Source organism: Rhinolophus hipposideros (assembly GCF_964194185.1).
Source record: "Rhinolophus hipposideros genome assembly, chromosome: 4".
Taxonomy (NCBI): Eukaryota; Metazoa; Chordata; class Mammalia; order Chiroptera; family Rhinolophidae; genus Rhinolophus; species Rhinolophus hipposideros.
The window spans coordinates 93,078,471-93,106,170 of NC_138050.1; the positions used below are offsets into that span (position 1 = coordinate 93,078,471).

Sequence of the window (27,700 nt, forward strand, 5' to 3'; positions counted from 1 at the left end):
AAAAAAAAGCCAGAAATATAATCCAAGCCTTTGGTGTCTCTCAAATTGTTCCTAGAGGAAAATTATGTTCCAAACACATTCAGGTATCCGGCACATACATGGTCATAATAAGTATTTCATAGTTACAAATTAAATTGCAGAGGGTGGTCACATTTAGAGAACAATAAGAAAAAGGGAAAGTATTCTGTTCATTTATAATAGTATGAATCAGATGATTTGAAAATGACACTCTTGCTGAAACTTGCTTTGTGGAACAGTCTTTGTTAATCTGGGTCCTTTGAGAGCAAGACATTTGATGTGCACGGAATAGGGGAAATGCCTATGAGGGAACCTGTAGAGGCAGTTGGGGAGAGGCTGGGAGATGTCAGACTCAATGCAGCTCTGTCCCTGACGAAGGGGAGAGGCAAGGAAGGAAGGAAGGTTGGGTGGAAGTATCTTAGGCTGCCATGTTCTAGGAGAACTTGAAAAAAGGAGTAGGGGAATCCTGGAGCTGAAGTCCTGCATGTCCCTGGGTCAGGCGTGTTTTAATATTCTTGCTGTGGTCAGCAACTGGCTGGGAGCAGTCTGTGGGAAGTGTGTCTTCAGCTCAAATATTGTGATGGATTTCAGAGGGCGGCAGCTTAGGCTGTTGGTCATCTATGGTCCATCTAGTCAAAGATTGAGAGTTGCATCCCCGTGGCTGCCACAAAGACAGTGAAAATTTTGCTTAAAAACAAACAACAACAAAAAACTCTTCAATCTCATGGAGTTCAACTACAGACTAGATGTTTGAAAATTTGATTTGGTCTCATTTTTCCACATTTCAAAGTAGGAAAAGAACCGGTATTTTCTAATTAAAAATTTTGGAATTTCCCCCCATGATATGAGTAGTTTAGGTTCATTACACTATTAAAAACAGAGTAGGAAAAATCACCCTTCATTGAGTTATTGGACATTGGACATTGAAATTTGTCATTGGGCAATAATCAGACAAACATGACATTGGGTAGTTGTATTGAAACAAATCAAAGGTTAAAATGCCTTGTGATTTAGCCAAGTTTATTTGCTCCCGTATGTTTTTGTTTCCCTTAGACCTTAAATGTTCAAAATGAGTTTAATTTTGCCTGAGGCTAAATCAAGACCTTATAATGAATATTCATATTTTGATTTACTATTTCTTTTTGTTTTAAATGTCCTCCCCTCCATAAAAAAACTATTGTTAACTAAAGTTGTTTTCAATTTCAAATAAATTCTCTAATGACAGACTAAATGAGGAATACAAAGTATCATTTTTAGGGCCATTGTTGGGGCATTCCAGAATGATGCAGAGATCAATTTGTTCTAATTCCTCTCTGTTTTGACTACTACTTTTATTGAGGTTTAATCCCATTAACCAATAGGGATTGATTAATCCCTATTAATAGGGATCCCATTAATCCCTAATTAATGATACGAATCCCTATTTGATTCGTATCAGTATGAATCAAACACCAAACATGTTAAATTGGACTGGTAAATAATATGCCATGAAGCTAATAGACATTAAAACAACAATACTCTAGTAAAATATACTCTAATAGGAACACATGGTAATATTGAACACACCTACTAGTATCAACTAGTAGTTAACATTTTTGTCTAGAATTTCCTGCCAATTTTCTGAATCTACATAATTCATTTCTTCACTTATGTGACGACAGGCCCCCAGAAAGATAAACTTAACTCATGCCTCAAAGGTACATACCAAGTTTCATAAATAGCCAGTTCGTTAATTATGCAATGACTGCTGCACACTCGATTATGCTAGATATTAGAACTATGAAGATGAATGAAATACACTCCTGCCCTTAAGAAGCTTATACTCAGGAATTAAAAGCTAGCTAATGTTTTGTGTGAAAACTGCAATACTGATCGTTTCAAGAAAATTCGTGGGAGGACATAGAAGAAATTAATCATGTCTCAGGGGGAGTGTCTGAATAAATATTTAAAAATTTAAGTTTGTTTTTCAGTGCTCCTGTTCATGTAAGTTATAGCCCTTGAATCCTGTGATTTATTTTTCTGAATCTGTATGGGATATATGCAGTCACCCCAAGTTATGACTTGCTCTCTTACTGTATCTGTCGTTTACAGAACATTTAATTGGAAATATAAATAAAATTGTAGAACTTCATCTGCTGATGTATTTTACTGTTTCTGTGTTTGTCTATATTATGTAGTCTGTTTAGTTTTTGTTCTGAATTAATGTATGTGAATTTAAAATTCTTTGGACTTTATTTGCACTGGAAGCAAAATATTTCTCTGGAAGCATCATTTACTATTTTAACTTGATAAATGTGAAATTTGATTGTGCGAAGAGAGACACATGATTTCTGCTCTGCGGAAGGGAAGAGGAACAGCAGTCTAAGCGGTTATCTTTCAGACCCAGATAATGAGTATTCACAGATTCTGATTTAAGTTCTTTACTGTTGCTTGTTTCCAATCTGGATTTAGCTTCTGCAGCGGATATGCCTTTAATGTATTAGAGCCATCATTTTCCTTGTAAGAATGTCTACTGAGGGCGGACATGTTGACTAAAGAGTGAACTTCTGAAAAAATACTTGCTGTGCTGTTTGTTAGCTGCTATCTCAGTGCCTTCAGCACAGTCTGGACAAAGCCTCTGTGTGGACAGCCCGTGGACAGACTGGACAGGCCTTGTGCCTGGGACTCAGGCATCACACCTGTTAGTGTATCTTGAATTCTGTATTTAAAGTTGATTGACCAAAAACGTTCAGAAACCAAAGGTTAAAAATGCATTCTTTTTTTTAATATTTACATCAAGCACAGTGATAGCACTTACTCATGTGCTAGAGGAAATTTAGGTGGTACTCCTTCACATATGACGAAACCTCACTGTATTTCCAAGGGCAGAAAGCTACTTGCGGAGTAAACGATGCAGATTCTGGCATGTTCCTCTGTCTTGCTGTTAACCTCTCTCTACTTCTAATGATTCTCCTTTGATCATTGCCTTGTTCTTAGGATTGCCCTTGACCAGCTGTGTTCCTCATATTGGATATCAGAATTCTGTGTGCGGTTAGTCTGCTTTATTGTCCCTTGTTACATATCTTTACCTTCTAGTTTACAGCACTGCTGGTACTGGTCCCTCTGTTTGTAACCACGGCTCCGGCCGCTCATTTTCCTGGTCTGTGTCTTTGTGGGCTCCGCTGGTCTCAGTCCTAGTGCTTCGTGAGTCTGCTGCCGCCTTGGAGGAAAGCTCCAACTGTACTAAAGTCCAGAAGGACACACACATCCTTCCAGTTAGCAGTTACGTGAAAAACACCTTTTCTCACGTAAGGTTTCTTTTTGATAATTAGGAAAAGAGTAGCAAAATGAGCTTGACAGAATTTGCTTTTCAAATTATTAGAACGGAGTCCGTGATCTAACACCTAAAGGTAAGTGTCTTATGTAGACTTGCTTGAACAAAAGGTTAATAGGCAGTATTTCTAAAGTATAAAAATGTGTTTGGAGCAACGAGACTATTTAGAGCCAATCTCAAGTGCATGCCTTTGGTTACTGGTTGTATGTGGTACATGCGAGAAGGCAAGCGTTCATCTGTGTGGGAGAGCAACCGTCTCCCTTTGTAGAAACTTCTTGTCAAGTTACCAAATTGCCAAATGCAGTGGTACCTGATTAGTCATCATACTTGAGCTATTAGAGCGTCTGACTCAGTGGATCACTCTCCCTCTTGAGACACTTTCCTCCCATACTTCCAGAAAACCTCCTTGTTTTTCTTGTACCTCACTGCTGGCTTTCCTTTATTTCCTCAACCCTCAAGTCAAAACCTACAATTGAAACACACCTCTTATCAGTTCTTCTACATCCTTTTCCTCTCTCTCTACTGCCCCTAGGTGATTCCATGCTCCATCCTGGTGTCCACATGCTATTGCTGTGGTAACCTCTTTCTTGTACCGCAGTCTCCTATATCCAATTTCTCTCTCCACTCTTTCCGATGACGATCTCTAAGGACTCCTTCCAATTTAACATCTCCCAAAATGAACTCCTGATCTTTATTCCCAAGCCTGTTTCTCCCACAGTCTTTTCCATCTTAATAAATGACAGCTTCATCCTTTGAATTGCCTGGGCTCAAAACCATGGAGTCAGATCTTGATTCCTCTCTGTCACAGTAATTTCTGTAATTTTTTATATATTGTTTTATAGCTATGTCCCTAGCACCAAGAACAGTTTCTGGTACATGGCGGGCACCAATAATAAGTAGGCTTTGCAGGAATGAAATGCATGAGCTAATAAAGCAGAGAAGGTGAACTGCAGTTATCTTAGGACGCTCCCTGGAGAGCAGAAGCTCCTTGCTTTGTGACTCGCTTCAGTTCCAGAGCTGCCATTGAAGCAATTATTAGCTTGGCATAATGTAAGTTAATGGGGATCATATGCTACGTTTTTGGAACATCAAGCAGACCACGGTGATTAATTTTTCGTGATGAACATCTCACTCATATTTCCTTGAGTTTCTGTTACTATCCCCGGCTGACACAAGGCAGGTACTCAGCAACTAATTTTTGTTAATGAATGAATGATTCCTAATGTACAATTCAATCTTAGAATTGTAAAAATGGGATTTATTTTATTCTCGTCTCCAACATGCTTCTCTCCTTGAGTTTTATATCTCTGTGAATGGTACCACCTCGTCTCCGGTTGCACAACCAAGGTGATAGGACTCTTGTAAATTCTCTCCTTCTACTTCAACCCCTTGTCAATCCAGCCATTATACTCTGTCACTTTTTCCTCTTTATATTTCAAATGTTGTTCAAATTCTCCTTATTGCGCATCAAAGTGACTTCTACAGTAGCTTCTCAACTGGAAACTATTGCTTCTATTATTGCCTCTTCTTTGCATAAAATCTTTTATGATTTCCCCTGCTTTCGGTTGAATCTGAAGTTTCTGACTTAGCACAAAGGCCTGCGTCTTATCTGTGCGATCTTGTCCGACCTCTTCTGCATTGATTGACTTCTATCCTGTCCTCCCCCTTCCCACCCCAAGGAAGTAGTCAGGACATCTGAATTCCTTATAATTCAACAGAAGAGCCCACATCTTGGAACATGTTAATTCCTCTGCTTATAACAGCTTGGTCCTCCTCTTCATTAGGCTGCCTTCCTATTACTCCTTAGGAGTCTGTACCTTTACTACGCTGTCCTTGTTTTTATTTAGTGTCTCCGTATTCTTTTTGTATACCGCACATATCTCTTGTATGTAGTACATAGTATATTTTTAATCACTGTATCTATTTGCCTTCAGTGTCTCTAGAAATTGATTTATATGGCTTAGATGCCAGATTGGCACCCAGTTCTGTTGGTATGCTACATGAGTGTGAAATTATCTGATATAGCAGGTCTGTACATCTCAATATACTCATATGTGTTATAAACATAAGAAGGAACTCTTTGGTCTTTACCTTGATTATAGAATTTTTATCTGTAAGGGAACAATACATTTTGCTGAATACTTGTATACATTCATAGACACGTGTTTACATGATTAATATAAATATATTAATGTAAAATAATCAAAGAATGCTTATAGGTCATGATAATGGCAAATTTCATTAGAATTCGGAAGGATATTTTATAGAACTAAATTCATTTTTTCACCTTAATTCCTACTTTTCCTTTTATGGAGAAATACCTTTTAGAATGTTTCCGGAAATACTTTAGATTATCCTCTCCCTTCTTTCTCCTCAATTTCATGCTATTATTTTTCTTCACAATCTACTTTCCATTTGGGTGATATTTGCTGCAAATTTTTGTTATTTTTGCTGCTTTTTTTGGTCTATAATTTGCATCTTTTCCAGAAACCTGGTGACTAAGACTGATTTAATTTCTCTGAATGTACAGAAACATTATTTATACGCTCTTTGAGATCTTTTAAAATTACATAGTATTGCTGAAAAACACATTTGTGGGTACTGGGTAATGACTGGCAAGAAAGTGGAAAGAAAGCATTTTAAACTTGACTTTTTGATGTGAACTGGTTACAGCTCAGTGAATGTGGACTGGAAAGATTGACTCTATTTTAAGATTTTTTCTTTCTTTTTTTTTTCTTTTAAATGTGTTTTCCTTTCCCCTCTCTTCTAGCACATTTCCAACCACCACTTTAAACATTCTTACGTTTTGACAGTAGAGGCATGCTGGTTAGATTTTAGCATTTAAATATAAAATACAACAATTATGATATATTTCAGCCAGCAGGGACTGAGACCCCTATTGGTGTCTTAATCCAAAAATGGCCTTTAAAATTCCTATAAACTTGGCCTTAAGGGATGCAGAAAGGACAATTTAGGGAACAGCATGAAGTTAAACATTGATCAGTAGGCCAGTCATTCTTGCTAGACTTCGGTAGAATGTAGACTTAGAAAAATAACATCATCAACAAAGCATAGTTTTGCTTCTCTAGAGACAATCTCTCTTGCTTCCATTATATGGATTTGAGATGATGAATGATATATTTCAGGCAGGGATAATAAAATGGAGAGATTGAAAGCTGGATTGTGAAACTTGTACTGAAAAAATACAGCGCATTGCATGTTTCTCCACCTCTTTTCTCCCACAAGAACCTTCAAATATTTGAAAAAACAAAACAAAACAAAAAAACCGTCCAATCAAACTATACTTCTTATAAAATTTATAATTAAAATATTTTACATAAAAGTGATTGTTTTAATACACTCTCCTGTGAAAGAAGATATTTGATAATTGTTTGAACAAAACCTTGATGTTTCAGTTCTATTAACGTTTTTTTTTAGTGTTGGAATCCAAGTCTGACTCTGGCTGTGTAATCTATTGTAGGTAGCATGTATGCAGCTCATCAATGCCCTGGTTACATCTCCTGATGATTTGGACTTCAGGCTTCACATCAGAAATGAATTTATGCGTTGTGGATTGAAAGAGATATTGCCAGTAAGTGCCCTGCAGTCTCCTTGTTAATATTTAAATTAGGAGTCCTCAAGTAGGGGGAAATTTAGATAAATTACCTTCAAGAATAATTTGTGGAAAAAAGGCTTGAATATAAAAATCTATTTTTGAAATATAGATGATAAGATTTTTGAGTATTTAAGTGTTTGAAGGCTATTAATCAAGTGGAGTGGTTGGTTTCTTGTTTATATGTTTTTCATTAATTTTTTTGCGTTCTGAAAAAAGTTCATTATAATTTCTGTTTGATATCCACAGAATTTAAAATGCATTAAGAATGATGGCCTGGATATCCAACTTAAAGTTTTTGATGAGCATAAGGAAGAAGACGTGACTGAGTTCTTCCATCGCTTTGAAGATATTAGAGCTGAATTTGAATATCCTTTTGTTCTGAAGTCTAGGCAAATATGTAAAATTACTGCTAGACCTCCACAAACCAACCCCATCCCATGAAATATTCAATTTCTGAAATCTTTTCCGTATAAACAATATAAAATCAAACGTTTATGAATCAGCGATATTTGTGTAAACCTTTCTTATTAGTTTAGTGAGTGATTTTGTGTCTACCCACATGTGTAAATGGATATTACAATCTACAAGTGGATTCTGTTAGACAGGTCTCTTATGTGGATGTGCACAGTCTGTTATTTTTTCTTTTTATGTGTGTCAGCACCTCCCCGCCAATGCTTTCAGCTGTAGGAACTGGAGGAGCCCTTAGTCTTCCCTACACCTTGGGTACACACTCGTATGGACCTTTGTTAACTCTGAGGGTTTGCGGGTGCCTGCTTTTCCAAAGCTCCATCAGCTTCCTGTCCTCCCCCAGGGATTATCCATGGCGGGTAATGTCTGCTTCCGTCTCCCTTGGTGAGATTACCCCCAGGACCCAATACAGTAATCCCAGCCAGCTGCCCACTACCCTTGCTGCCAGCAGCAACTTGGCTCTAGCGACGGAGGTTGAAGTTAATTGTCAAGGATAAGCCAGAGAGTGTCAGGTAAAGTTGTCATTTGCACACAATTTTTCCTCTACTCTCAAACCTAACTAGCTGTGTTTTATCACATGTTGAGTATGCATGCTGCCTATTTTAGGGTAAGGCACAGAATAATCTTTGGATATCTTGCAGAGCAGAGTGTATGTCATATTGTTTCACCTGTTTGGTGTAGAAGATAAAGAAACCCACGTATTCCTTAATCAATTTACTGAAGCATATGATGTTTACAACATGGTGTGGAGCACAGTTAAGGAAACTAGAGCAGAGAGATATTTTATTTCTATTCTTCAGCATCTTTTACTGATCCGAAATGATTATTTTATAAGGTAAGAGGATGCATATTCTAATGTTTTCTTTCACTGATAAAGTTCTGTTAATTGTGAAATTTACCTGATGTTTGATTTGGGCAAGCAGATGATGTTTAAGATTTTTATTTTTATCATAATATCGATTCATAGAATGTGGTATTTCCTCTGGGCACATATTTAGATAGATAATCATGAAATGATACTCCTATCACTTTTTAAGCACCAGTGGATTTCTGGTTACAACTTTTCATCTGAGTAAAAATGCAAACTAGCAATAAATTACTAGTTTATCATCTGACGGATAATATTTTCTGGTTAGTTCGGAGGCAGTAGGAATGATGTTGATACGTTTCTCTGTGTAAGTTACACGAAGGGCACTGAAACATTGCTTTTATTAAACACCTTGATAATGTAGGTGTGTTTAATGTTGCTAATGTATTAGAAAAGCTAGACAAATGGCTTTTCAAGTTTGATTATAACCTTGCCTTCTTGAGCTTAACAAATTGTTTATCCTGTCTGTACCTTATCTATATGTAGCTATCTATGGATATTAGCACCTAACTTGCCTGGGTTGCTATGAAAATGAAATATTCATAGGGTGAACTCCTAGCCAAATGCCTGGCACATAGTGAATGCTCAATAAATGTTCTCACTTTCCTCTTCCTACTTTTATTACTGTGTTATGAAGGAAGCTGAGACCTTTGAAGATAAACCCATTTTTGTTGCCACCAATTTAGCTTTGCTGAAATTGCATTCTCAGATACTATGAGTAGTAAATCTTTTCTTATTCTAATTTCAACTAGGAGGATTTGCTAGGCTTGTCTGATTCAGGCTATGTCCTCTGGGTCATGTCAGGGAGTATAATTCAGGCATCTTGATACACCTAACAAGAGAATTGAATGTGTCAAAAAATATTAAAACTTTAGGTTCTTTGGGATGAGTACAGATTATCCATCATATTTCCTCCCTTTGTAGAATTGAGAAACCCCATTGGTGTTCTAAAATTTGAGTTTAGTAGCCTGTTTTGATGCTTAATTTTCTGTTAATATTTTTTAAAAAATGAAACAGTTTGAATATTTAACCACATTATAAATTCTAGATAAAAATTCTAATACATTAATTACATAAAATGTTCAAATATTATAGGTAATGCTAATTTCTCCTCCACATTTACTTAACAGTGAAATTCAGACTTCCATTTACTCTAAAGTCACCCCATCCTGTATGGTTGGTCCTGTCAATCTCTGGTTGTTTGAGATTCCAAGAATGTGAACACTGTTGTTTGCTTTCAAAGATTTGAATGTATCCCTAGTGTTGCCAGGGGGTCATATTTTACTTATGACCTTAATCCCTTCATTTGTGCTCCAAGAGCACAAGAGGTCAGGACAAGAGGTCCTATCTAACTTCAATAAAAAACAAAACAAAACAAAACAAAGCAAAAAAACCAAACAGATTAGAAAACACAGCTGTCCCGGGGCATGCTCAGACGATCAATCCCATAACTTTACTGGGATCAGGAGTCTCAGATAAATATTAAATTGTAGCATTGCCACTGTGACATCACTGGAGCCTTGAAGTTCAGTTATTTTGGTCACCTTTTGAGTATCACCTTTTTAATGTAATTCGGATCTGTGTCACTTTCTTCCTCAGCATTTTAAGCCTCAGGCCCTCAGTCTTTGTTCCAGACAGGGTTGCTGTACGAAGGCAATGTTGTTCCTCCAACGGCTGTAGTCAGACATTCCATCTTTCCCCACGCCCCCTCCAACGGCTGTAGTCAGACATTCCATCTTTCCCCACGCCCATGTTCCAAAATTCTCTTGATTTACTGTTATTATTTGTTCTTATAAAGAGATGATACTTTTATAACAAGATTCAGTCAGAATATGGCAATGTACATAATATTTTTGTCATACATTAATTTTTAAAAATTAGTTTTTTATTTACATACAGTAAAATTCACTCTTTCTGGTGTCCAGTTCTGTGAATCGTGTTGTTTTGGTCTTAATTTCAGTTTTTGGTATCACTATCTTAGATGGACCTGGATTTTACCTTTCAGAAATCTTCGGTTATCTCAACTTTTTTTTTGAGTGAACATTTTAAGCTGTTATTGATACGAATAAACATAATTATTTTACTTTTTTAAATAAATAGATTAGGTGTTTGATTGCAGAATGCAAAATATATTCATTTAACAGAATTAGTGGATAGGAAAATTAGAAACTTTGTCACTTGCACATTTGGCACATAAGGAAATTATACTGAAATGAAATTGGTTTGGAGAATGTATAATAAGGTACCCTCTGCCAACCAAGAAAACTCAAATGCAGCAAGATAATTGGAAGGTGGAATAGAAGATCAAATTTAATTTTGTCGCAAATAATTAGTGGCTTACCAAGTACAGGATGACATGCTAGTTTATTGTGAATGGGACATAATTTCTGATATTCTGTAAAAATACTACAGAGAAAGTGAATATGATTCTAAAATATTGGCATTTTATCAGTGAAGTAATGACAATTTATGGTCATCTCTTAATTAAACTTATTCACATATTCCTCTGACATATTCACTAACTCACCAATATCACTCATAGAAATTATTTTCTCAATTTACATTTCTGGGAATCAGACGTACATTATTCTTTGCTAATATTGTATTGCTGAAGAGTTTACGCAGAATTTCACCTGTGTTATAAATGAGCTTATAATTGGCAGTTGTGAAGGAGGGAAAACAGTTACTGAAATGATGATTTTTCTTTGAAATGACATAAGATAATTTTGTTAATTTAAAACATTTTTATTATTAAATCAGCATGAGGATAGTGTTGAATGAGTAAAAAGGAATGGAAGTGCATTATTTAAATCCTCAAATGTGATAGATGTAAATGTGTGTGCAGTTTGTGTACTTGAAGTATAAATGTGATTATGGCTAAAATGTTAAGGAATGGGAGATTTTTTGCAAGAAGTGGAGAAAATTGAGGAAAGCATTGATAATACTTACTTGCGTTGATCTGTATACAGCAATAGTGTCGAACATTTTTACTCTGACAATTAGTCAGCAGTAGTCTTTTTGCTGTTAAGCTGTAGTGAATTTTATTCAGCATAATGAATGGTTTGTAAGTGTCAGGCACTTAGCTCAAAGGTCTTAGTTTATAAGAGAGGAAAGCCCAAGTGGCAGAGGGGCCATCATATACATGTTGAGGAGGGTTTAGAGAGCAAACGTGTGCAAAACATCATTGAGGGACAAAGTGAGTCTTGGGGGTCGTGGGTGCTGGGAATGGAGGACTGTGCCTCATTAGAAAAGTGCCCACTCTCTCCATCACTTTGGTTTTGTGTGTAAAATCTTCTAGATATTTCTTTGACATTTGTTATTTGAGTTTTAAGGGATGTTCTTTAGCTTATTACATCCACAGATGGACTGAACTGTGGTTATAACATGAACCTTATTTGGGGATTTTAATTCAACTTTAATTTTTAGACAAAAAATGTTATGCTAAAATTTTCTAGCTTTTTTTACGTAAGAAGTAGTCATTTGATTTTGTATATAATTTACAGTATCAGTTTTTAATTTGATTCCATGTGTATTCTAAAAACAATAAACTGTATTGTTTGTGGAACCTTCTAGAGAATATTGTAGAAAATATTTTTTCAGTTTATATTAATAAAATGAATTATTGGTAGCTATGGTATGGTATACTGGTTTATTGAGGATTGCTTTTAAGCACATATTACTTCATCTTAATATTCTCTCATTTATTACCTACTACCATGTTTCCCCGAAAATAAGACCTAGCCAGACAGTCAGCTCTAATGTGTCTTTTGGAGCAAAAATTAACATAAGACCCAGTCTTATTTTACTATAATATAAAACTGGGTACAATATAATATAATATAATATAATATAATATAATATATTATAATATAATATAATCATATCATATCATATAATGTAATATAATGCTGGGTATAATATAATATATAATATAATACTGGGTCATATTAATTTTTGCTCCAAAAGATGCAGTAGAGCTGATGGTCCGGCTAGGTCTTATTTTCAGGGAAACATGGTAATTAAGTCAAGGTTCAGATTTACATAAGAAAATAATCTTTAAAGCACACTGTGTTTGCTCAAAAATTATTAGAAAATGTAATATCTTAAAATCATTAGAAGGAAAGTGATATAATATTTACTGTCACACCCATATTAAATCTATGTCAACTGTTGAAACTATACAAAGCAAATTATTGAACTTGAAATCAAGCTTACCAAAATATGCTGTTTTGATGTAAAGTTACACTAATAAATTGAGTGTACACTTATTCTTTTCCTTGGTTTTAGACAGCAGTACTTCAAATTAATTGATGAGTGTGTGTCTCAGATTGTATTACATAGAGATGGGATGGATCCAGACTTCACATATCGAAAAAGATTAGATTTAGATTTAAGTCAATTTGTTGGTAAGTATTTCTCTATTATTTAAATAGAAATATCTTATTGTCTCTTACCCCATGGGTTAATACTAGGGTGTTTGTTCCCCGAGTGGTGCCTGTAGACTCCTGAGAGTCCTTCGTACCTTTCAGGGGGTTCTAATAGTCGAAGCTATTTTCATAATAATGTTAAGACATTATTTACCTTTTTTATTGCGGTGACATTTGCTCTGGTGATGCCAACCTTAGGTGGTAAAACTGCTGGCTCCTGGATATGAATCAAGGCAGTGGCACCAAACTGTTAATAGCCACTGTATTCTGCCCTCTCAATAAAACAAAACAAAGCAATAAAAACTCTTTTTTTTTTTTTTTTTTTTTTTACTTAAGAATGTCCTTGAGAAAGACCTAAAAATATGAATTCTTTTAAATGTATACCCTTGGGTTGATTTTAATACTCTGTGTGTCAAAACGAGATGCACTCATGAAGCACTTCTGCTGCTTATCCAAGTCCAGTGAGAACATGCTTGTGTAATTGAGTTGTGAGCTGAACTGGCTCCTGTCTTTACCTCAAAAGAATGATTGTCATACGAACTGTGGCTACTTGAAAGTTTGGCATACACTTGCTTAAAAATGAAATGAAGTGTGTCTCTAACTTCAGGGAAAATGAGTGATAGAATTTGTTACCAATGATAAAATTTAAGCTTTTAAGTAAAAATTAAAAATGTGGAATGGTTTTGAATAGTATGGAAAAGAAAATTTATTCCACCTGGACATTGGGGACATTTTTTTCTTGACTAGATGAGAGATTTTCACGTTCAATTCTTGCTGAATATAGAACATAGAAAGGAAATACAATCTTTGAATACTGCTTGGCTATATAAGTGAAACATATTTACATAATTATAATAAGTTGTATGTATTGATACTAAATGTTTAGAATAAACTTATAGACAGTGCAGAAGACTTAAATACAGAAGAAAATGTCAATATTTTGACATCAATAGGTGAGAGAAGACACGAGGTTGGGCAGTGGAAGAAGCAGAGGTTGGAAAGTGGAGCACAGATAATTTCATGTATTATAGCGAAAATCAAGAGATACTGTGTATGTAACAGGAATCAGAGGATTAAGTATTTATTTAGTGCCACAGAGCCAGCCAATTTTGAAAGTAAAATTATCAAAAAGGGATTAGATAGGGAACACAGTTTTTATCTTTTATAGCAGGAAGTTATCCATCATGTCTTAAATAGATAAATTTTAAAAAATGGTCTGCACATTTTATTTAGAGTCAGGATGCTAACCACCAGATTACTCTAATACAGGAAGAGCTGCAAGAGGTTGCATTTAGGACGTAGGGTTGAGTTTTCAATGCAGTTGATTTGGTTGACTGTTACTTTTTATTACAAGCCCTTCTGTAATATGTTTTTTAAAACCGTGTTCATATATTACTTTTATTATAAAAAGAAAGAAGGGATAATATACATTATGGGAAATCCATATGATTTACTTCTCCTGCACAGTCTCCCATCATATATCACAGCTTATTAAATCTATTATTGATAGGCATTTATTTTCAGGTTTTTTGCTAACATAAACAATATTTTAATGAATATTCTTCCTTAAAGACAAAGTCCTAGAAATAGAATTGCTGGGTGAAGGAAAATGCATATTTTAAATTTTAGTATATATTGTCTATTTTCTCACCAATGAAGTTCCTTAATTTTACTGTTGTGTTGGCAAATCGTATCTGTATGCCATTTCCAACATTTGGCATTAAGAATCATTTAATCTTTGGTCCTCATTAAAAATACTATGTTTTCATATTAGGGAAGATTAAAATATCTGTTCATGTTTAATCAATTTTTTTAGTTTTGTCACTTATTCCTAATTTTCTTTTTATGACTATTGCTCATTTTCCTATCTTCTGTTGAATATCGTCTTTATTCCTGCAAAATATTTATGTACTCGTGACAGAAAACTTTGCGTACGGTATGTTACAGTTGAATTCCCTCCGCCGTTTGCCTAATAGAAGTTTAAAACTGTAGTTGGACTTGTCTTTCCCTTTATGTTTTATGGCCTTGGCATCAGGCTTAGGAAATCCTTTTTTATTCCAACATCATAATACTATGTTTCTCCATTTTGCTTATTTTATTACTGACACTATTTCTAAATCTTTTCAATGCTTTTTTTTCCTTTTTAAACTTTTGAAGTCATAATGAATTTAAGAAGTACTGCAATTTAAAATTTCCTGTCATTGCATTTTTAGATATTTGCATAGATCAAGCAAAAGTAGAAGAGTTTGAAGAGAAAGCATCAGAATTTTGCAAGAAAGTAAGTATCTTTGCACAACTGGGATAAAGCACTGCAAGTGTGCTTGTTGCTCAGAGATGTTGTTTGCACTTTCTTTACCACTTCAGGTACTTGCACAAATGCCTTCCTGCAAGGAGGATTACCTAGACAGTTATGTTTAAAAATTTTAGATCCGACTCTCAGCTCTGCCCCTCCGTAGGCTGCTTTTCTTGCCTTTCTTCTGTTGTGTTTCTCATACCTGGCATGCTACATAGTTTGTGTTTATGTGGTATATATTGAATGTATTGTCTAGTTCTTCCTTTAGAGGAAACTGAGGGATTTTTTTGTTTGCTTTTTTCACTATCCCTGCACCTAGAACAGGGGTGTCCAAACTGCGGCCCGTGGGCCAACTGCGGCCAGCAATCCATTTTTAATTGGCCCATAGCAAATTCCAAAAATATATTTAGTTTACTTAAATAAACCAGGTGAGGCAAGACATACTTCACCTTGAGTGAGTGGCCTGGCTGTTTGTGTATTTTACCACATATGGCCCTTGGTGAAAAACGTTGAAAAAAGGTTGGACACCCCTGACCTACAATGATTCCTGGTCTAAGAACTTAAAAAAAAAAAAAAAAAAAAAACTTATTTTTTGAATGAGTGAATAAATGATTGAACAAAATGTATAGAGTCAGAATTTTAAGATTCATGTATTTCTCAAGAAGTAATATAATTTAGGCACTTAAGATTGAAATTATATCTAAACATTTTAAGAGATAGGTTAAATTGCTTGTGTTTTGATTAAAGTTGCTTCATTCTTGATCAGGTTGAACTATATAAAATAGTCATTTTCATAGGTCAAAAGCATCAGATATCGCCATTTTCCTTGGTTTCAGCCTAGTAGTATTGCCCATCCATTCATTTCCTACTTTTCTTTAAGGTGCTGTTTTGTGCTTTTATCTCTGCTTAGCATGTACTTAAAAGACTTTTTCTCTGTTTTTTGGGGGTTTAGTTGCTGTTGGTTTCTTCACATTTTAGGTAGTCACTTTGATTTGAAAACATAGGTCTGGTTTTTTACATCGGAGAAATAATAATTACTACTACCACCACCCCACCTCAGTGAGTGTACACTAAATGAATATTTACTATGTGTTAGGTACCATGCCAAACACTCTACAGTATTGTTGTATCAGGCCCTAAATGAATCTTGGAGAACTGTACATTTATATAAACTTAAGATAAAATGTAACTGCAAATCGTAGGCACTTTTTTGTAAGTTAGCAGTAACTTATGAAAAATTTTATTAATGTCCTGCTAAGAAGTTCTGAGGTTCACCAAACACTTAGTAAGAGAGTGATATCTTGGGCCTTTGGCTGCAGGCTAGGATTACAGCTCTGAATATGGTACTGTCATTGCCCTGAAGTACTCAGTTTAGTGGGGAAACAATGGATCATTTAAATTAAGTGTCATAAGTGTTATAGTTGATATATGTCTGTGTTGTAGGGAGGCCCCTCACCCCGCCAACTTTATATTCTAAACTCAGTAAGAGCTTTTACTCTTAATGGCAAAGTAGTAAGAAAATTTCAAATATTTGATGTGAATGCATCCCAGATAGTATACATTTGCTTTTATAACCATTGTTGGGTGTATAGTTTACATGAGTGGTGTTAAACATGGTAACTTTTTCAATACATTGTTTGAAAATTGTAAGCGTTAAATGTAAATAGAAGAAAGACCTTGTTCAAGGTTTGTTGTCTCCTTTAGTCAGAAGTTATATGTCTTAGATATGTTCAGAAAATACTGTTTGCTCCGTAAAAGATTTCAAGTGCCATACCATTTTGTATATCTCAGCAAGAACGTCTTTCTGATAGCTTTATAAGGAAACATGTAAATAATTTGCTTTAGGCAGGAAGCTATCATAGTTGCTAGATACATTCTTTATTTTGGTGCATAAATTTGAAAAATGAACACCAGAAATGTCAGAAAGTACATAGAAAATACTGAATTATCAACCTTCTTGTACAGATGCACTAATACATTTACCCTAGGGAATGAAATAAAGCAGAGCCTCAACCTTAACTGCGTTGACATTTTTGTGTGTAATTTTGTAAGTGTTATATTGCTCTAATAACTCTTTTTTGGAGAAGAAAACTATCATATCAGTTTTTATAAAGTGCATCTTTAATGGAGATTAATTTTATCCCCAAGGCTACTGTGATTTGACTATTGATAGTATCAAAATTCTAAAGCAAAGTTATTTCATCTGATCCTTTTATTGGAGAGGACTTAGAACTTTTTCTGTTTGGTAAGTAATGGAGATAGTTTCAGTACGATCAAGTTAATTTAAGAAATTATCTTAGCATGTACTAATTATGACTAGTTTTTCTGATAGTTTGATCTTTGTTTCCCTACATAATTCTTTATCGTTCAGAATCTCATTCTAATAATGTACATGTTGGTGTTGTGAAAAAGACTGCTTCATTCTTACTCTCATAAGAATAATTTAATTTTTATTTCTTGTTAAGCAGCAGTAAACATTTACTGAGCAGTAATCAAAAGGAGAATAGAGCAAATGACCTCTCAAAGGTTTTTGGTGCTGGGAGATTGGGGGACTTTAATATATAATATTGACATAGTTATTAAACATTTAAAGGAAGATCAGACAGGCATTGGCTCATCAGTTCATTCAACAAAGATTTATTGAGTTTAATTATAAATGTTTAGCTTTGGAAAGGTGATGAATAAAAAAAAAAAAAGTTCTCACCATTAATGAACTTCCAGATTGGTGAGTTTTATGATGTGTGTGATAGTACATTTTGATATTTTTATATTACAGTGTGATACTTGCTATGGTAGGAAAACCCTTTGTGGCGCATGAGCCAATAGGAAGGATTATTGATCTAGTCTTGGGAGGCCAGGAAAGACTTACGCAGGGAAGTGAGGGCCCTGATGGGTCAGTATGCGGCAGCAAGGTGAGATACTAGGGAGGAGTATGCATACATTTTGATTTCCTGTAGGTATCTCAAGCTTAACATTTCATAAACCAAATCCCTCTTTCTTATCCCTTAAAATTTATATCCTCATTCCCTCACCCATCCCCAATTATTACACTTTGTTTCCAGCTTGCAAAGCAACAAAATACTGTAGACATCTTACATACACTCTCTTCATTCATTTCTTTCAGTCAGACCCTAACTTTTTTGGACTCTGTAAAAAAATGTTACTTCATTTTCCTTCCATTACCCTGTCTTCCAACTTCATTTAGTCAGGCCGTCAGTTCTTGCTTGGAAACTTCCTTAGCCTCTAAACTCATTTCCATGCCTCTAGTAGTTCTCTTTTAGTCCATCTTGCATTCCACATTTGCTGGTTGGGTTTTCCAAAGTGCAAATTTGATCATGTTGTTTTCTTATAGATAAATACTCTACTAGTTCGCCATGGTTTTTAGGGAAAAAAACAGGAAACAACAAAAAACAACTTTTTGGCTTATTGCAAAACTCCTTTCAACAATTTCATTCCTGTGTACCTCTCTAGTTTCATTCCCTTCATTTTGTTCTCATACCTCCTTTTGTACCCCTTCTAAGGGATTGCTTGTCATCCAATGCTAGTCCCTCTATTTGAAATGCTAGCTGCACTTCTCAGCTAACTACCCAAGTTTTTCAAACCTGAGATCAAGCATCATTCCTTCAGGGATCATTCACAGTCTCTTTCTTTATTGCTGGTCATTTTTATAGATTTTGCGTTATTTGTTTGCTTTTACTTTTCCACCAGACACTATGTTTACTAAAGCAATGACCATATTCTGTTCAACTCTTTATCTCTGGCACCTGTCTGTCTGCTGTCACAGGCACGCTGTTAGGTATTCATCGTATAATGGGAAATAGGTGGTTTGGGGCTTCTTAGATTTTAAATTAATGAGTGTGGTCTTTACAATGAAGCCACTAAAGGTTCAAGAGCAAAGGAGTCATGTTATTTGAGCCATCCTTTAGAAAGAATAGCAGTATTCAAAACACAATGTTTGTAGGGGGAAGATAATATTAATTTTGGGAAAAAACTGGGTTCTTTGTCTTGGAAAATATTCATTAAGCAGCTGAAAATACATTTATGACTAATGTGCAGTCTAGAATTCAGATGAGAAGCTAGCAGTATATGAACGGTGATTGAAACATGTGCATGTACAAGATACCATCTTCTGAGAAATGTGAAACGAGTCCAGCAAAAGGTGAGGAAAGAGTGCAATACAACGGCAACATTAAAGGGTTGGATTGAGGAATGGGAACCCATAAAGAACTGGTAGGAGCAGTCAGGAGTTAGTTTGAGAACCAGAAGAGTGGATTGTAATGAAACATACGTAGGGGAAGGGAGATTGAATATGGAGGCATATATTTGTAAGTATTTTTGTTATAGAGCAGGTGTGTCCAATTTGGGATGGTGGTAATGTTTTTTAATTTTTGTTCGTCAACATGGTATCCATCAACCAAGTGTGCCTATTGTGTCCTTATAAGTGGCCAGTGTGACTGAAGACCGGAAAATTTAATTTTACTTGATTTTAGTAAGCTTAGATTTAAATTTACATAGCCGTCTTGTGATGAGTGATGATGTAAGTTAGAGAACTCTTTGGATTCATCAGATTTTACTGTTTGCCTTCCTCTCACAAGGTGTTGCACTTTGGACTTTGAAAGATGAATTTATCATTAATCTCCCAAAGCTTGATCTCCAACAGATTAATGAAAAATAAGACAGACTTTATTCTCTTAAATTGTTACTTTAGAGGCCTACATCAGGGTCCTTAAATCTCCTGATGTTATTGGAAGAAAAAAGTAAACAACAGATGCATTTATCTAATGGAGTTATTTATTAATAAACAAAATACAGTGAAATGTGATTCTTTGAAGTCCTAGTGATAAACTTCAGTTAAGTTTCGAGTATACGTTTTTGCAGGTAGGGGTCAGGGAACTCAGTACAATGCTTTGCAGTGTATTATTTTACACAAAGTCACAATGATATTGAGAGACTTTAAAAAAAAAATGCCAGGGTTGCAGATATCTGTGGGTCATTTTCCTCTGCTAAGTGGAGAAGGTCACAGGCTCCATCTCTGGCTTTGTCTGCTCTCTTGCAAATGATTTTGGTGGGACCTAGTGAAAGGCTGAGGGTGACTTAGCAAAAATCTGCCACTCTTTTCATAAAAGTTTATGTTCTACTGACAGATCATTAGAGTCATATTTCTCTATGAAGAATAATGCTTTTCATTTTCATCGCTTCTTCTCTCTCTCTCTCTCTCTCTCTCTCTCTCTCTCTCTCTCTCTCTCTCTCTCTCTCTCTCTCTCTCTCTCTCTTTTTCAGTTTGAAAAAGAGTTTACTGACCACCAAGAAACTCAGGCTCAGTTGCAGAAAAAAGAGGCAAAGATTAATGAGCTTCAAGCAGAGTTACAAGCTTTTAAATCTCAGGTAAAATACCATCTATCCAGAATGAATTTGGGTATTGAAAGATGACCACGGGAGTGAAGGTAATGCCATATCTTCATAGCATCAAAATGTTTAAACTTTGGGTGGTTGTATAGCCCAAAGGTTGTTTCGCCCAAACTTTGGGTAATTGGAACGTGGCGCTGATAACACCAAGGTTGCCGGTTCGATCGCTGCATGGGCAACTGTGAGCTGGACCCTCCTTAAAAAAACAAAAACACACAGAAAGTTTAAAGTTTAATTTCACTTGTATGTTTTCATAATATTGTTTATATGTATATTCTATGTTCATTTTAAAAATTTACTTTACCACTTTTTTTCTCTTGCATTTTTAAGAATGCGTAAACTTCTACTAACCAGTCTGCTCCCTTATGTTTCATTTGGGTTTTGTTCATAATGTCACATTATCTAAGTAATTAAGCACAAAGGGTAAGAAAGTCTTTTCATCTTAGATTTGTCATTCATCACTGATCTTGATCCTACTACAGGAAATTATTGCTCAAGCTATTTATTTTTCAAAACCTTCAACCTATGGATACTTTGCAGTGAAAGATAACCTCTAGCCGAATGAGAACATTTTCTGATAATTTTTCAATTTCCAAAAGTAAACAGATTTAAAACATGACAAAAAAGAGCAAATCTGGATTATGGAGCAGATAGCTCACATAACCCTCTACACATAAAGCATTTAGATAGCAAGGAATACATCATCTACATATTTTAAATGGATGAAGGTACGGAGGGAAAATATTCATAGCAAAATTTCTTCATGTAGATTTACATATAGGATGATAAGCAGTAAGTATAGTTTTGCTGTTTTCCTTTTAACCTAATTTAGGGTTATGTTGAAATAGTCTCAGGTATACTATTTCGTATATTGGTATACTGTCTCCTACATTATCGGCACTTTTGTCTTTCTTTAAATACTTAGTGGATAGTTTTGTTACAGAGGCTATCTGAGGATATTCTAAGAGATAGCTATCTGTTAGTGTTGAATTTTAGAAAAGAATTAAAAGCTCTTATCTACAAGTAAATTATTCTCAATGATCTTCTTTCTTTAGTGCACACAAAGAAAGTACAACAGTTTATTGAACTTTTTCATCTTTCCCGGGTGACTCCTTGTCTTTCAGATTAAAAGAAACATTTGACTGTGTTTTATATTTCAGTTTGAGTTATAGATACTGGCTGAAATATTTATGACAAGTTTTTCCTGGTCTGGACTAATATAAATGTAAAGACTTTCTTTTTCTTTTTAATTTTTCCCAGTTGAAGGGTCACTTGTAAATCTACTCTAAGAAATTCTAGTTTTTAAAAAAAACACATCCAGCATCTTTGAATACATTATTGCTGCATGTACTTTTATATAAAATGGGAATAAATTTACATTTTAAAAACAGATTAAATCAAGGAACCTCGTATGTTTTATTATTTTTAAATTATTTTTTCCAGTTACGGTTGCAATTCAATATTTTGTGTTACTTTCAGGTGTACAACATAGTGGTTAGACATTTATATAATTTATACAATGATCCCCCTGTATGAGTTCAGTATCCACTTCCTCCTATGTTGTTTTAAATTGTGGACCGGGATGAACTGTGTTTATGGCTGTCAGACGAAAGCCTGGAATAAGAGACTTAATATTGGACACCATGTTCATTTTTGTGAAATAGCTAGCTATTTCTGGCTTTGGGTTAATTAGTGTGTGTTTCTCATGAAATCTGTGCATTTGTCTTAAGATACTTCTCTTTGATCAAAGCTAGGCTGACTATGAAAGCTATGAATAAAATATGTTTTATTACCTGTGATTTCATTCATTTAGTCACTTAACAACCAAGCATTGTTAGATGCTGGCGATACAATGGTGTCTAGCCACAGGAACAATAGATTCAAATCAACCATACTATATTAGATAAACTAGTCTAGAAATCCAAACATAGCTTTGTTTTAAGACATTAATAGTTAACTATAAAATGTATATTGGCTGTGAATATAATATACATACATTCTTAACATTCAGAGGGCAGTGCTGTCCACGCTCATATCAACCCAGCGTAGCACCGACCTGCTTGTTCTTTATAGTTAATGTTTTTGATAAGCCATGTTCTTTGATTTGTGCTTTCAATTTCCTTCATGATAATTTTTCTTTGTGCTCATCTGAGATGTTAATTTTAGTCTTTTATACATGATCTGTTTTTCATAAATGTGCCATAAAAACCTTTAAAATGATTTATTAACATTTATTAAATGCCCACCCTTTGCAAAGTAGTTTATATAAATGTGTATGTATGTATGTATATGCGTGTGTGTACATATTATATACTGGGGGTACCAAAAAAATGTACACAAGTGGACACTTTGGTCACCGTTGCTCAAGCAGTAGTTCACCATAATCAGAAGTGTCTGGACGCTGATGGTAACCACTTTGAGTACCTCTTGTAATTGCGGAAGTCTAACGTGACATCAGTATTCATCTTTTGTTATTAGTATATATTGAGTATTACAATTTTAGTACAGTTTTCCTTTCTTAAAATGTGTATACATTTTTTTTGGCATCCTCTCGTGTGTGTGTGTGTGTGTGTGTGTGTGTGTGTGTGTGTGTGTGTGTGTATGAAATAGCATGTGCCAGGGCCCTGAAATTGGTATGAGGTTAGCACATGCATGGAATTGTATACGAAAGTCACTTCAAAGACCAGCTCACAGGGACCAGATCATGACATGCCTTTGTAGGTCCTACTAAGAATTTTAGCTTTTTTTTCTCTCAAGGGCAAAGGCATGATGTTGCAATACTATTTAATTCTCTTTTTCTGGATCTTTATTACTATTATTATCATCATTATTATCATTGTTTATTTACTTCTCTTTAAACACTAGTGTTCCATAGAATTCTGTACATAGACCTTTCCTCATGCTACAGAGTCTGTACATACTCTGGATGAACTTTTCTACTCCCATGGCTTTAGTTGTCACCTAGAAACTTTTGATTTTCAAATCTTCTAGACCTATGTACTCACTTCCCTCCTGGACATCTCTACTTAGATTGTCATAACTACCTCGAAATGGGGAATAATATTTCTGTCAGTTACATTTTTATGAAAACAAAAGCTGCAATTCTTAAACTGGGAATAGACTTCATGGGAATTTTATTTTCTGGTCAAACCACATGAAATTACTGATATTCAGTTATTTTTGGTTTAAAATAATACCTTGTTTTTGAGGAAAGTGTAGCTTTACGTGTTCTGTAGAGTAATGTTTCTCATCTTTGTTTTTCTCTCTAGTTTGGTGACTTGCCAGCTGATATAAAAACCTCTTTGCCACTGTCAAAAGAAAATGAAGCCATCCAGCCAGCACTTCCTCCTCCAGCACCACTTCCCTCTTGTGGAGGCGTGCCACCTCCTCCTCCCCCCCCTTCCCCTCCTCCTCCTCCCCCACCACCCCCTCCTCCACTCCCAGGAATGCCAATGGCATTTAGTGGTTCTGTACCTCCTCCACCTCCCCTGGGATTTCTCAGTGGACAAAACTCTCCTCCAGCTACCCTACCATTTGGGTTAAAACCAAAGAAAGAATTTAAACCTGAAACTAGCATGAGAAGATTGAACTGGTTAAAGGTAAAACAGCAAAACATGGAAGAAAACATACTGTTACCTAGATTAAAATTGGATTTTGTCTTTACTTATATATAATTTCCAATGGGAACTCTAACCAAAGTGACATTAAATAAACAGGCATTATTTTTCAAAGGGTTTTCTGGTTTATAAAATTTGGTGGGAGTCAGTGTTAGTTGTTACAGTAGGATCTGATTTATAATTAAATTGATAATTCATCATGGTCATGACTGAAACCTAAATGTATGAAGTGTTTCTCAAAAGTGAAATAAGTCAGTGTTCCTAGGAACTTTTCTATGTCGGTAGCCATTGGGAAAAGTAATGCTACTCTTCAGAAGCCGATATTTAGGACATAGCCATTCTGAATCCTGCAGAAACACGGTTTTCTGGTCGGTAACCATTGGACATACTATGTAATGGATCCTTCTCTTGAAGAATCACTATGTACATGAGCATTGTTAAAAACTCTGGGAAGCATTATTGAGAGGAAACAAACTTCATTTTATTCACATTCAATCCCCACCTTTTTCCCGAATAAAAGCTTAACTTCTTGCAGAACTCATATTTCACTGAACACGATTTGGAGAAAAATCTTATGGGGAGTACTTCATAAACATTGGCTGGCAGCTCTGGGACGCTGGGTCTGAACGTGGCAATTGGTCTGGGACAGATGAAACAACCAACTATTTGTGAATCAGTCTTCTCTCTGATTGCAGATCCAACCTTATGAAATGACTGAAAATTGTTTTTGGGTAAAAGCAAATGAAAATAAGTATGAAAATGTGGATTTGCTTTGTAAGCTTGAAAATACATTTTGTTGCCAACAAAAAGGTAAGTTTTACATCTTGTTCATTTTAGTTTTCTGACACTGCCACTTTTTATATGTTAGCCACTAGAAATCATTATTTTAAGAGTCCTATACATATTTTTACTTTATTAATGAGTAAAAAATGATCTAATAAAATGAAATGTTCAAAAAATTAATTTTATTTACAGTAACAAGTGAGCAATTTTTAAAATGCAAATGATTAATTAGTACAAAGATTAAATTTTCTATATAATACCTTTTTTGAAGAGGTTTTAAATTAGATTTTCATAAAGGAGGATGTTTTCAGAGACAATTTTTGGCACGAGAATTCCTATTTGTTATTAAAAGTAATGGAATTTATTTTTCAAAGTGTTTTGTGATAGCTTTTATCTGTTCCGTGTGATTTTTTTAAAAATATATATTTAAAGATTACTCTTGTCTGAAAATTGACTTTATTTCATCCACTTTCATGCTGTTAATTTTTAAGTATTATGTTATCACTTTCATGTTCTGTCACAGATAAGTGATTACCTTTTAATTTTCAAAAAAAAAATTACCCTTTTCACCGTAGACTTTAGCCACTTATGTTACTGGGCTCCTTGAGCACAGAAAGAGCTGGAGCGAATGCCTACTGTGTACTAAGCACCATGCTAAATGCTTTATATATCTCACTTAACTTGGTTGTTACAGCATCCAGGGGTATTGGCAGATATCAAAAAATCATTTGTATTCCTCTGAAATGTTTTCAAAAATATAATTATAAATTGTAAACTCTAAGAAATAGTGGCAAGTTAGAAATAGTTAAAGGTGATTCTAAATTAAGGTAGCTTTGTAGAATTTTTGGTAAATCCAATGCCTATTTTGAGCAACGTTGGTCGTTTTGTTTGTTTGTTTATCTGGAAAATATATATATATTTTTAAATCATACTTGTCTTTCAATATTATAGAGCACTGTTGGTCTTGACTAAAATAGTAAAAATGATATATTTTGATCTTTGAAAATGGGGAATTTTCTTACCAGGCTTACTCTGGTAAAACTTGTGAAGTAAGCAGATTTTAATTTTACCTTCTGATTATGGAGAATCAAAAATTTTTTTGAATAAGATTAGTGTAGTCTTCGGGCAATCAAGGAAAATATGTGGCAGTTTAAATGTGTATTTACATGTAAAACACTTCAGAATTTCAGATTTCATAATCTGGCATTGATTAGTTTTCCCTTTGCTTTCCTAGTTGGTGGAAATGGAGGTACCTGGCAGCTATTTAAGTAATACTTCCATCCAGCAACTCTCTCTCCCCCCCCTTTACTCTGATTACTTTCTTAATTAATGAGGCTTAAAAGGGAAACTTGTTAGCATGTCTTCAATTTAGCTGTAGTGTTAACCTTAAATGAAATAATTGGACCTTCAAAAAAATTCTTAAGTCATCTAACTTTAGCCTTGAGATTCAAGGTTAGGAAAAAACCACTGTATCTGCTCAATCTAATACTAGTCTTAAAGGTTAAGGTGAGGAAATGATCATTTCCAAATGCTCCATACTTGCATGCCTCTCTGCCTGTGCACGTGCCGAATGTCTTGCATTTGACTCAGAGGCTGGCAGAGGCCGATATCTTCTATTTTCTCGCCACAGTTGCTACTCTCTCTTTTCTGTGACACTAAATGATATTTGCATGGAGAACAGAAAAGATGGGGAAGCTCAGGGTTGTCGCCCTGGGCAAGGCTAACATTTCCCTATGCCAGCAGGAGACAAGCTGTGGAGGTGACTGTGTTTTGGTCTGGATTTTGAAAAATAATTCCTAGAAAGCATTATTTGAGATGCCTCAGTTGAGAGTGTTTTTTGGCATGACTGGCAGTGAATTATTTTATTAGAAAAGTCTGCTTTCAGAAAGCAGGGTTTTGTAGAGAGATTTTCTAGGAAAGATCAGAAAGGAAAGCAGGAGAAAGGTGTCTGCAAAGCTTAGACAAGAATCAAGCTGGTGGAGCGAACAGGTGGCTCCTGTGGTAATTGGGTTTGTGGCCTGGCTGCTGAGGCATTAGGTCTCAACGTGTGCATTTACCTGTCGGCCATATCACCAGTGTTTTCTTTGTTTGAATCAATTTTGTAAATTCTTCAGAATTTAAAATGAAAGCTCGTCACTTCTTTATGGTTCAGTGCAAGGTGGAAATACAGTTGCTCTCTACTCCCAGGCAAGTAGGGTGTAGAGGAATTGGCTACTGACCCATTTTCATCATGGGTTTGCTTCACAACTTGGCAGGGAAGGACAAAGGATTCAGATTACCAAAGAATCGAGCGTTTTTAGAGAAATTGGTCTATTGGGGTTGTTTTCAATAACTCTTGTGACTAAGAGCTGGAGCACTTGTGATAACATGGATGGACATCAAAGCATTGTGTTAAGTGAAATAATATGACCTCTTATATGTGGAATCCAAAAAAAGAACAAACAAGACCCAATCTCATGGATACAGGTTTGTGGTTGCCAGAGGCGAACATGGTTGGGGGCGGGAAAATAGGTGAAGGGGCTATAAATTTATTAAAAAGAAGTGAAAGAGGAAGAGGAGGAAAAGGAGGAGAAAGAGGAACAGAAACAAGAACAACAACTAGAACTAGGGCTATTCTGATTACAAAGGTGCATGTTCCTTCTCAGGTATTTAAAATGATACATGGCCATCCTCTCTGCTACCTAAGCATTTGAAATCGGTTGAAAGAAAAAAGAAACTGAATCCAGTCACTTATAGGGAACCTTGAAATTTTCTGTCACACATTATTTATTGTTACCAAGAGTGGCTTTTTTTTCTTCCAGAAGGCACTGGTTTAGGTTTCTGGGGCTTTTAGGTTACCATGATTAGGTTTTAGAGGTCTCATACCCTGAGAGTTGGAAATGGAAGAGGGA

General features: G+C 35.2%; 1 protein-coding gene across 4 annotated transcripts in view; it reads left to right on the forward strand.

The window, feature by feature from the left end:
* The window catches only part of DIAPH3 (diaphanous related formin 3), a gene marked incomplete at its 5' end in the record, with an annotated part of 440,633 nt that overhangs the window by 144,186 nt on the left and 268,747 nt on the right, over positions 1-27,700 (forward strand). For all 4 annotated transcript variants that reach the window (XM_081046382.1, XM_081046383.1, XM_081046384.1 and 1 more), the window contains 8 exons: positions 6,813-6,923; positions 7,194-7,344; positions 8,139-8,250; positions 12,571-12,689; positions 14,924-14,988; positions 20,284-20,388; positions 23,679-24,008; positions 24,722-24,836. In XM_081046382.1, coding sequence (XP_080902508.1) covers positions 6,813-6,923; positions 7,194-7,344; positions 8,139-8,250; positions 12,571-12,689; positions 14,924-14,988; positions 20,284-20,388; positions 23,679-24,008; positions 24,722-24,836 — 1,108 coding nt within the window. The remainder of the gene's footprint in view (positions 1-6,812; positions 6,924-7,193; positions 7,345-8,138; positions 8,251-12,570; positions 12,690-14,923; positions 14,989-20,283; positions 20,389-23,678; positions 24,009-24,721; positions 24,837-27,700) is intronic.